Here is an 11,076-nt window from a genome sequence, read left to right as displayed (position 1 = left end):
GGGAATCTAAGACGCCTGGCAGCGCCAACAAAAGAATGACTCCAGTGAGATATCAGAGCCCTCTACAGCTCAAATGCAGTAACTGAGCTCAGATGAAGGGCAGGAAATAAAAGAGGAGGCCCAGCTGGATGCGTCTCCATGGCGACAGTACAACAAACCAGCATAGAGGCAGAGATTTAGCAGCACTGATGGAGGTGTGCTCTATTTTTAATGTAATCTGAGATATTTTGACACAAAAGGAGGTTTTGTCATGTGTGACAAGCACAGAGTTTTCTCCTCTGTTAAAGTGAAACAGCTGGAGACAGAGCTGTCGCAGCAACTCTCAGCGCTCAGGGCGGAAACTGAGAAGAATGGATTTCCACATGGAGCAGGGCCACCCAGCTGCTGCAGGTTTGTGGATCATTATTCCAGGTGAAATCTAAAACATTTGCCAATGGCTCCTAGTGTTTGTTGACCCAAAAGGCATTGTAATCTTATACTGAGTGTGTAATTTATTGCAGTGGTGTGTTTAAGCAAACACATTTTGTCAAGAGAGGAAGAGAAAACAAACTATACAACTTTCTAAAGTTTCTCCCAACTTTTACAGCTGTTCTTGTTTTTTTATTTCGACATCTTGAATTTTCTGTTTTCAATTCAATCTAAAATAAAAAATATATATATTAAAAAATCTGCGAACAGTGATGTTTCATCAACCAAAAATCCAATGTAGGTTCTGTAAACTTAAAACATTTTCCTTTTTGCACTTTAAATTATCTGTTCATCTAAACATCTTGCAAGAATATACTTACCCCCACATTTTTTTCTATTTAGTTGCCTTACACTCTTAAAATGGATATGTTTTATGATTTCCTGTTATTATTCCAGTTGGAAAGACTCTAAATGAGTGAATCTTGGGGAGAAAAAAGGTTTAAAAAGTCTAAAAAGTAAAAACTAAATAGTGTGAAAATATGCATTTCCCCCTTTTGTTTTGAGGGCCAACATTTTGAGATGTTGCTGCAGGTGAGCATCAGAAGACACATAATTAGTTCAGTTAACTCCAGCTGTGTGTGGAGTGTTACCTGATCTCTGCACATACACACAGCTGCTGGGAAAGGCCACAAGGTCTGGGTCCTACAGAGGTACAGATTAGGGTTGGTTTATAAAAAGAAAAAAAATAAACATATCAAAACTTAATATAGAAAACAAATGTCTTGAAAAATGTAAAGAATGTGCCATCTAGTCTGTCTAAAGCAGATCAGCTTTATGAAAGAAAATAAAGTATAACCAAATATATGGAAAAAGGTCAATTAACTTCTGAAAAATGAAGGAATAAATGATATATTATTGCTTTAGTCATTTTAGGATGCTTGAGAAGCAGCCCAGTAAGACTATGTGTCAACTGCTTAAATAATTTACAGGCTGTTTATTTGTTTTAATAAAATTAATATTTTATAACTTCAGCATTATCTGACAAGAATCCCCTTTGTTTATCATAACTGAACTGATTCCAGCTTTTCTAGTATGTGCAACAGTCTCTCAGAAAGAATGTAGGAAGTGGCAGAATAGCCTGGATCCACACAGTAAGTATGGTGGTGAAAGCATCATGCTGTGGTGGTGTATGTTTAAGCTGCAGGGGGAATTATATATATATATATATATATATATATATATATATATATATATATATATATATATATATATACAACCAGTTAAAGAAAAGCTAGTGGTGTTTTGGCAAATGTAAAGTAAGTTTCACTTTCACATTGGCATGTTTCATTTGTTATAAATTCTATTTTTAATAATTGGTAAGAGAAGGTTTTTTGTTTAGATTTCTTTTAATTTGTTTCAGTTCTGTTCCACTTCCCAAAGATATTTCCTTCTTCCATGTGGAGAGGGAACATGCACTGAGCAGAGGCCTGGAGGCGAGTCTGACAATTCAACTCAGTTGTATCAAGTTCAAGGCAGATGTACGTGATTGTATTTTAGATTTGAACTGTTTCACCACAGTAGAGCTTCTGTTTCCTCCTGGTTTCAGGTGGCTGAACCTCGACCTGTTCAGTCTCAGGCTGACATCATGCAGAGAGAGCTGGAGAGCTGCCTGAGTTTGGAGTACACTCCGGACAGTCTGCCCCTTCTGCTGCACCAGGTGAGGACAAACACTCATTCACACCTTCTTAAAGTTTATTTAGCTTTTATGGTATGTTATCTTTACTGCAAAGAAAAAGATTTTTATTTGATTTAAAAAAATGTTTTGTTTGAAAAATACTTAAATCCTCCAAAGCTTTCTAGCTTTAATTCTACATGCTTTCTGAAAGACTATATTTGTCCATATTTATGATTTTTTATTTACATAAAACAAAAGCATTACAGATATTAAGAAATAGTAAAAGGCAGCAACACATAGCAGGAATCACAATAAAATAATAAATTACATTAAAATTATTAAAAGTAAGATAAGTTAAAAAGTTACTTTGCAGATTTCATGCATAGGCGCATCAGAAAAGAAATGTTTTTAACCTGGATTTAAAAATGTCTACATTTGGTGAAAGTTTAATCTCCACTGGCAGTTTGTTCCACTTGTTTGCAGCATAACAGCTAAATGCTGCTTCTCCATGTTTAGTCTGGACTCTGGCCTGGACTAGTTGACCAGAGTCTTTGGATCTAAGAGCTCTGTTAGGTTTATTTTCTCTGAACATATCACAGATGTATTCTGGGTCTAAACCATTCTGGGATTTGTAAACAATCAGAAGGGTTTTAAAATCTATTCTGTGACTGACTGGAAGCCAGTGTAAAGATTTTAAAACTGGTGTGATGTGTTCAGATCTCTTAGTCCTGGTTAAAACTCTAGCAGCAGCGTTTTTGATGAGCTGCGGATGTTTAACGCTCTTTTTAGGAAGTCCTGTTAAACGACCATTACAGTAATCCAGCCTACTGGAGATGAATGCATGGATGAGTTTCTCTTGGTCTTTCTGGGAGACTAAACTTTTAATTCTGTTGATGTTTCTGAGCTGGTAAAAAGCTTCTTAGTGAAGCTTTGATGTGGCTGCTGAAAATCAGGTCTGAGTCTATCAACACTCCAAGGTTACAAACTTGGTCGGTGATTTTAAGAGCCCGAGTCTCCAGGTGTTTACCAATGCTGACCCTCTTCTCTTTGCTACCAAACAGAATAATCTCAGTTTTGTCTTCATTTAATTGTAGAAAATTCTCCTTCATCCAGGTGTTTATTTGCTCCAGACTCTGACACAATAAGTCTATTGGACTGCAGTCATCTGGTGACAGAGACACATAAAGTTGTGTTTATCCTTAAAAACACTGGAAAACATCCTGACTGTTGATAGTGTTGTCTGATTTATAGAATGATGAAAGGTGAAAACAAAAATCCCATATGCCAAAACCGTATACTTTAATCAAATATCTTAACAAAATCTTATCAGATGTCTGTTCTGCTACATTTATTCACATGAGCCAATTTTTTTTTTTATCCAAATACATCATTAATATTTAAGGTCTTACTGTAAAACATCAACTGGGGAAGTTTCATGCTGATATAAACAAGTTGAACATTTGACTCTGAATCAGTTTAATAAAACTGTAATATGTGCTGATGTCTGCCAGAGCATCACTGATTAAGAACTGACATGAAGATACTCTCAAGATAAGAGTTTAAAAGACATAAACAAATAAGTAAAACACTGACAGTTCAATCAGAAAGATGCTTCTCTTGTGTGTTCTTGATGCTGTATTTATTACCATTTGTTAGTTCAAGATATTAGTTTAGTTTAAAAGTCTGCTCTGCTGTTTGTAAACCTGCCTGAGCCATCTCTACCACTTGGTTTGGATATGTAATCCCAAACTAAGTGTTTGTTATCTCATTATTGCTTTAAAATTTGGCCATTTCACTGTTGTTACTATATTATTAAATGTAATCTGAGTTATTAGCTAACAAAAAAAAAGAAATCTTAATATTATTCTTATGTCCAAAGGAAAAGAAAGGATGCAAAGAACATTTTCTTCTTTTATCTCAGTGTGAACTTTAAAGATTAAGATATTGTTTTTTCCTCACACAACTGTAGTGACTAAAGGACTTAGAAGTTAATTATGTTTTCTTGCTTTCTTGTCAAATTTATTGTACTGGTGGTGAGAGTCTGTAACTATAACAACCTAAAAGTGCTCAAATGACTGAAAGATCCAGAGTTTGACATTTACCATCAATTTCATATAAGCCCATGTGAGACTCAACAAAATTACAGCTACAGCCTGTTTATGTGTAAATACACACACACAAAAAAAAACAAACTTCATAAAGCTAATCTTTCAGAAAAGCTTATGTATTTGAACCTGACTGGTTGACATTAGTTCACAGAACGCTGTGTTTTCTTGTTTCTTCTCAGGACCAGATGTTGAATTTGAGGTGTGAGTATGAGGACGCCGTTCAGAGAGCTCGGAGACTGTCAGCGAGCAGAGAGAAGGTCCTGACCAGCCGTGGAAACCCTGCCAACCTTCTCACTCAGGACGATGTGGTCATTTATCTGCAGTGGCTGATCTGCCATCTCCACTCTGTGCAGACCATTCACAACTTCCTGAGGGTGAAGCCATTTTTAGGAACTTATTATTATTTTGGTGTTCTGTTTTTACCTGAATTGGTTTTATTGTGCTAATTCAAAAGTGGTACCCATGTCAAATTATAATTCATTGTTCCTTTTTATTTGTAATGTGTTACTTCTAACTGGGAGTGACCAAAGTTTAATTCACATTTTTCTCAAAAAGGCTGAAATTAGCCGTCCCAGCAATGAAAAAGCTCCTGTATTTTCTAACAGGCCTCCAGCATGTCTTCACTGGTATTTTAATTGGAAGGTTTTTGAACAATCTCTTGGTTCTTAATCCCCCTGCAGATTGTGGATGGGATTCAGGTCTGGATTCTGTCTGTTTTTCAAAATGTTGTCAGTGTTTTCTGGATCCGATCTACAATGACTGCAAGTTTGAGATCTTTGAATTGCTGGAAGGCTAAATGCCCTGGATAATAAAAAAAATTCTGCAGACTGATGTTTTCCTCCAAAACAAGATAGAGATGCACTCATTCACTCATGCACCTTGTTTGACTACCACTGTCAATATATGTACATACTTGATCACCATAGATAGACTCTTGTTCGGTCCAACTCTGAGTGTGTTTTTGCGTCACAGCACAACTAGCTGAGTAGACATTACAATGAGTGTACAATAGTTTTTACCATTTTGTCTCCTTTATCTACCGTTGCCTTTATTTAATTTTAAACTAGTCTAGTTATGCTTAAATACTAACCCCTAATGTCAAGTACTAACCTTTAATGTATGTCTATGCTACTGGATGCTTGAATTTCCCTCGGGATCAATAAAGTATCTATCTATCTATCTATCTATCTATCTATCTATCTATCTATCTATCTATCTATCTATCTATCTATCTATCTATCTATCTATCTATCTATCTATCTATCTATCTATCTATCTATCTATCTATCTATCTATCTATCTATCTATCTATCTATCTATCTATCTACCTACCTACCTACCTACCTACCTACCTACCTACCTATCTAGTCTAAGGATCACCACAAAGTCCATCCAGAAAAACCAGCATAAAACCATGGTCAGAGGTGTGGAGAAGAAGAATGTTTCAAGTTCTAAGTTTGGGAACCATTAGGTTGCTTTTTTTTTTTCTTTTTTTTTTTTTATATAACAAGGAGTACAACATTTTTAAATACAGCACATTGCCAATTGTTGTGAAAATGTTTGGTTTCTGTGTGTTTGATGAATCTCCTCAACATTTCTCTACTCTAAAAAAAAAAGATAATACTGATAGTTTTCATTATAAATGAACAAAAAGAGGTGAGTCACAATAACCCAATAGCCTACTCTGAAAAACCAATAAAAAAAAGTGCTTATTAAAATACTTGTTGATTATTTCAGGTGTGGCTGATGAAGTTCCTCTACTCACAATTCACCTGGAGGAGTTTCTACCTGAGCTGCAGACTTTGATCACCTACTTCCAGCTGCCATATGACACTGGGAATCTCAGGACGGCTGCAGATGAGATGGAGCTATTCAGCAGGGTATTGTTGTCCAGCAGACGTCGGATGAAGCATGGAAACAAAAGCTGCTTGATATCAGCTTGACTCTGCTTCTGTCTGATCAGGTGTGGAGGGAGTTCAGAGGGATCTTTCAACAGCAGGAACAGACAAAAACATTTCCTCAGTATGATGGTACGGATGTCAAAGACAACCATTGGGGGAGGAGAAGTGCTAACATGGCTCTGAGGAAGGACGCCAAATGGATTCCCTTCATCCAGGTTAGTGAACAAACGAGAAAAGTCCTGAAATGGTAATCCCCCAAAGCTGTCTCTGTTTACATTGTCATTACTGCTCAGATGTTCTGTTCAGGTGTTTAATCGATTTTTGTTCAAAGCATACTCTCTTATATTTAAGTTTTAAAAGCACACACATTTTCTGTTTGTTTTTGCCCTGCAGGTGAAACCCAGACGAGATCCATGGCAGCAAAAGCTCTTCACAAAGCTGAAGGAAAAGAAATCTGTCGATGGGCTGCTGGAGATGCACTGCAGCTTTCTGCAGGTAACCAGGATTCATCTCACATCTCCTTGATATTCATGTATTTATCATCTGATTTATACATCATTAAATAATTATGGATCAAACCAAACAAACAAATAGGAAAAGTCTATATTGTTCTCATTTTGGATCGTTTTATGTCACTTGCACTAATACACATAGAAAATACCTCGGCCATGATCGAATAAAGACATAAACATAAGTTGAAATACAGATAGAAAAGAAGAGGTCCCATTAAAATAACTCACAAAAAAGAATATCAGTGGTTTTAATAATGTTTATACGTGCACAGCAAACAACCAGAATCAGTGCAGAACGTTAACACTGACTGAACAGGTTAATGTTGACATAATGAAGGTAGGTGTTACCTTGCTTGGCAGGTTCCAGATCTGCTCAATGTGGCTTCAGCTTTGAAAGAACACGCCGTTCATGTTGCCAACTGGACACCATCCTCATCAGAATCAAGCAGCAGTGAGACGAAACGATGCAAAACCTCTGCAATATGGAGAAGCCTTTACAATGCTGCCAGTGGTGTATGTGTCAGACCAGAGGTGGGTATAAGCTGCTTAGATTTTGTTTGTGCAACAAATAGAATAAAAGTGATGTTTTTCTTGGAAACAGAGTTCTAGAGGCAGAGGATGCAACGATGATGAGAGTTTCAAGAGTCAAACCTCAAGCAGGGCAAATAAAAGGTCATGAGTCTTTATTCAGAACTAATGTTTTCATCATCTGCCAAGGAACATGTTAAATATCATCAGTTTCCTCCATTCTGCTGACAGGATTTCTAACATTTATCTTTGCTAAAAAAAATTGTTCCTCTGTACAAATGAAATAATAATCAAGCAGTTTTTGTTGTTTAAAGTCAGTTTCCATTTTTTTCTGTTTATTGACCACCGATTATAAACATTTAAACTAACAACACTGCAACCCTCTGCTTCTTCTATAAAACACAGCCGCTCGGTGGAGGAGCACCTGCAGGTACTGGGTTTGGATGATAGCTTAGAGGAGGGTGCCTCTGACTTGGTTGTAGCCAAGGGAGCAAACCTGTCCTTGACCTAGCTGCGGCATCTAAAACTCAGAGAGCTGCAGGTGAGGCACACTAGCATATAAAACCAGAGATGGAGAGTTGAGTCCTACCATGGATACCATATTAAATACAAGAAATTAGTCATTTTCTATCTCACTTTCCTATTCATGTAGAAAAGTAGGTATGTCAAATTTCACCGCTAAGGTTTTATATTCAGTATCAGTAACTAATTAAAAAGAACCTGGTCCCTACCAGTTCTTAAAGGTCATGTGGCTGTAAAAGAAGCCCAAACCCCTCCTGTGATTGACAACTAGTTAGTGCTGATATGAACTGGTAAAGAGCACTGAGCAATTACTGATGTCTGTCTTCCTGGGTATTACATTAACAAACATCTTTAACTGCCTAAATTCAGCTTTTTTTAGAGGTGTTCATACTTTATGATTAGTCAAGTGTGTTTGATTAGCAGCAACCGGCTGCTTCTTACCCTCTTAATCTCTTAATTTCTGTGGGGTATAACTAAGTTTTTATACTCTGCTTCTGCATTTTGACTTAGCTTTTGCTAAATAAGTACAAAAACAACAGTGCAATATGTTTTGTGTTGTTGCTCATCTGAAGGTTGTTTTATTTAATTTTAAGCCCGGGTATGGATTGGATTATTTTTTGTGCTCTGAAAGGAGTGACCTTGGTATTAAAAAGAGTGTACTATCTATTTCAGATTACTTTATCTCACTGCAACTATTGAGGTTGCTCTAATGTTGGGTGTCTTATCTTTCCTTTCCACAGCGTGTTTGTCTTGGGATGCTGAACTACCTGCGCTCTGTGGAGAGGACTTTGATTTATGACCTTGCAGGTCTGCAGCTGGAGGAGCAGGAGCTCTGCAGCACAGCAGAGGAGACAGGTTGCATGAATGCTGTCAGAGGAGGAAGAGGAGAGGCGGGAGGTCTCAGCTCGCTCCAGTACATCCACAACACTCCTGTCGACTATAAGGTGAAACCTTGTTTGACATTTTACAGTTCAGTCCAAGTATTGTTTTTTATTTTGGACTTTTGTTGGCTGTTACTTTCCCTTTTTCAACAAAAAGAAGTTAAAAAAAGAAACTTCTGTTTCTCATGCTGTATAAGGTAGGAAAAAGAAATTCACAGATGTTTACACACTCATTAATTTTTATTTGTATGTATTTATTTTTCTGTTCAGATCCAATGGTCAGAGTTCAAGGAGTTTCCAGAAGTGGAAAATTTTCATGATTTCTACAGCTGCCAGGAGCGTTTTATCCACGTTCAGGACCACAGAGGGTTTTACATCAAGAATGATGTTGCTCTGAAGGACCTGGAGGAACTGAAGAATGAACTTCTCCTCATCGGTTCGCACTTCATCCTCAGAAATGAGCTCAAACAAAAGGAAGCTGTGAAGATCGGCACAGCTGACGTCGCTCGAGTTGCTCTTCTTCTCCACTTGTGGATGTGTGAGACAACGTTTTTGGAGAGCAAAGTGCAGGTAGAGCGATATAAAAGGGAATTTTAACATCTTGTCTTTGTTGATTTTCTTTAACTTTAATCTATCACTTCCAATAGAAGATACAGCGCGCCCGATAAACCACTAAGAGATCTGGATCTACTGAATTTTAAATGATCAATGCTAAAGTTTTTGGATTGAAACCATCATGTTTTTACATTTCTTAGCTCATGAACTGTTACTATGAGGCCTACCAGCATGCAACAGGTACTGAGGAGAGGTTTGCGCTGGCCCAAGTCATCACTGACATCATGCACATGAGACCAAAGCTGGACATGGAACAGGAATACTTTGTTCAGACCTACAGGGCTGAGATCAGCTGCCTACAGAGCCACCAGCAGCTCATTCAAAGAGTTCTGGACAATCAGGTGAAAACAAAAGGCACTGATAGAATAAATGAAAGAACACCAATGTCCACATGTCAGTTTAGTCAGGTCTAATTTGACTTGGTTAGAGGACTGGATGATTATAGGCTTACACACAGTGACAGATTATGCTCATTTTAACAGATAAAAGCACAGCGAGGGTACCTGACCGTATCTGGAAAGATAATTGCAAAGGCTCCATTCATGCATATGGTCTTCCATCAAACTATGTTGCTCGACATCTGGTCTCACTTGGAGGCAGCAGGCAAGTACACTCAGCTTCTGAATATCTTTTGCTTTTGTCTATTGTATTGTGCTCTTAATACCCCTTATTTCTCTGATTCTTTTCTATTTCTTTGCAGCCCTGGACTGATGAACGTTTTCCTCCTTGAGGTCCACCCCTCTCTCTGTCAGGCCTCTGCAATCTATCAAGGATTAGTTCAGGCTCATGCTGAGGTCTGTCAGCTGCACCGGGCCGCAAGCAGCACTGACAGACTCTTCCTGCAGCAGAAGCTACTACAGCAGGCTCTGCAGAGCTGGGACAGTCTGGCTTCACCAGGAGCCTCCTACAGTTCTCAAATCCAAAAAGACCTAAGTTTTCTTCTTTTCTTGGGAGTCTGTTCAGATTACATAATAAACAAGAGATGAAACAATGTCACTGAATTCCAGTTTCTCTCAGCTGTTTTCAGATGTGTTTTTTGATGACCCCCTTTTGGTCCAGAAGGTTGGCCTTCTAATAAAATCTGCAGAGGACAGGGACATGAAAAAGGGACAAGAGAAACTGTTGTATGCAGTGGGAACTTTTTCTAAGCTGTTGGAACTCGCCACCATCCGCCATCGTCTGCTGGAATCAGCATCTGAGACAGCACATCTGGCCGAGTTAATAAAACACTCTCCTCAGGGTGGAAGAAAAGAGAATCAGCCAAGAAACACAACATCACCTGATGCTTTGTTTTAGCCCCTAAAACAAAGATTCTGGAGACATGACAGTTTTTCTTAGTTTTTACTTGTGCTACATATTTCTATTGTTTATTTGAACAAAGTGTCCCTGCTTCAACACACTTGATTCAAATTAAATAGGTCCATCACTTATTTGAATCAGGTTTGTTGGAGCAGGAACACACTGAAAACCTGCAGGACTGCGGCCCTGTGATTTTTTAACAGGTTGTACAGAAATGTGGCCTCAGAGCTCAGCTACAGTGATTGCCACTTGTATCTGAGGCTACTGCCTTTTGAGCTCGCCGAACAGCAGGAGCGAGTCCAGCAGAGACCTGCTTTTATCACAGCCATACTGGAGGATGACAGCTCTGTGGACAGGTATAAATATTATATCTCCCACTCATGATTAAACCTTTTTGTGATGTTCAGACACATGTGATGTTCAGGGGAGTCAAATATAAAACCACAGAGGAAAAAAACATGGAATCATCACTACTGTAGGTGCAACAAATGACCAATGTTGATATTTTTTCATGATTATATAGTTTTTTTTTTCATCAGCTTCTTTTTTAAAGGGGCATTAAGTGACTTTCATATTTTGAAGTATGTTTTAAAAACACAGAAATGTTCAGCTGTTAAATAAAATATA

At 37.9% G+C, this 11,076-nt stretch overlaps 2 protein-coding genes across 2 annotated transcripts; both read left to right on the top strand.

Moving 5' to 3' along the window:
* The first annotated feature begins 2,025 nt into the window (after positions 1-2,025).
* On the top strand, positions 2,026-10,599 carry LOC121631504. Its single transcript, XM_041972485.1, has 12 exons — positions 2,026-2,125; positions 4,371-4,565; positions 5,929-6,071; positions 6,155-6,307; positions 6,486-6,587; positions 6,965-7,139; positions 7,538-7,673; positions 8,395-8,598; positions 8,806-9,105; positions 9,291-9,491; positions 9,633-9,753; positions 9,851-10,599. Exons 8-12 carry the CDS (start codon positions 8,410-8,412, stop codon positions 9,859-9,861), a joined length of 822 nt encoding a protein of 273 aa, XP_041828419.1. The 5' UTR covers positions 2,026-2,125; positions 4,371-4,565; positions 5,929-6,071; positions 6,155-6,307; positions 6,486-6,587; positions 6,965-7,139; positions 7,538-7,673; positions 8,395-8,409; the 3' UTR covers positions 9,862-10,599.
* LOC121631634 (putative uncharacterized protein C6orf183) lies at positions 2,054-6,617 on the top strand. Its single transcript, XM_041972638.1, has 6 exons — positions 2,054-2,125; positions 4,371-4,565; positions 4,872-4,956; positions 5,929-6,071; positions 6,155-6,307; positions 6,486-6,617. The coding sequence occupies exons 1-6, from the start codon at positions 2,054-2,056 to the stop codon at positions 6,615-6,617; spliced, it is 780 nt and encodes a 259-aa protein (XP_041828572.1).
* Positions 10,600-11,076: the final 477 nt, after the last annotated feature.

Source organism: Melanotaenia boesemani, chromosome 20, assembly GCF_017639745.1.
Source record: "Melanotaenia boesemani isolate fMelBoe1 chromosome 20, fMelBoe1.pri, whole genome shotgun sequence".
Taxonomy (NCBI): domain Eukaryota; kingdom Metazoa; phylum Chordata; class Actinopteri; order Atheriniformes; family Melanotaeniidae; genus Melanotaenia; species Melanotaenia boesemani.
The sequence above is the reverse complement of the archived record's forward strand: the minus strand, read 5'-3'. Positions and strand labels throughout refer to the sequence as shown.

What these genes read in the sequence shown, in the direction of transcription:
- LOC121631634 (XM_041972638.1), top strand. Translation starts at nt 2,054, where the DNA reads ATGCAGAGAGAGCTGGAGAGCTGCCTGAGTTTGGAGTACACTCCGGAC. An exon ending in TGCCCCTTCTGCTGCACCAG is followed by an intron (nt 2,126 to 4,370) that starts GTGAGGACAAAC and finishes GTTTCTTCTCAG; the next exon opens with GACCAGATGTTGAATTTGAG. An exon ending in AGATGGAGCTATTCAGCAGG is followed by an intron (nt 6,072 to 6,154) that starts GTATTGTTGTCC and finishes CTGTCTGATCAG; the next exon opens with GTGTGGAGGGAGTTCAGAGG.
- LOC121631504 (XM_041972485.1), top strand. Translation starts at nt 8,410, where the DNA reads ATGCTGAACTACCTGCGCTCTGTGGAGAGGACTTTGATTTATGACCTT. An exon ending in TTTTGGAGAGCAAAGTGCAG is followed by an intron (nt 9,106 to 9,290) that starts GTAGAGCGATAT and finishes TACATTTCTTAG; the next exon opens with CTCATGAACTGTTACTATGA. An exon ending in AAAGAGTTCTGGACAATCAG is followed by an intron (nt 9,492 to 9,632) that starts GTGAAAACAAAA and finishes TCATTTTAACAG; the next exon opens with ATAAAAGCACAGCGAGGGTA.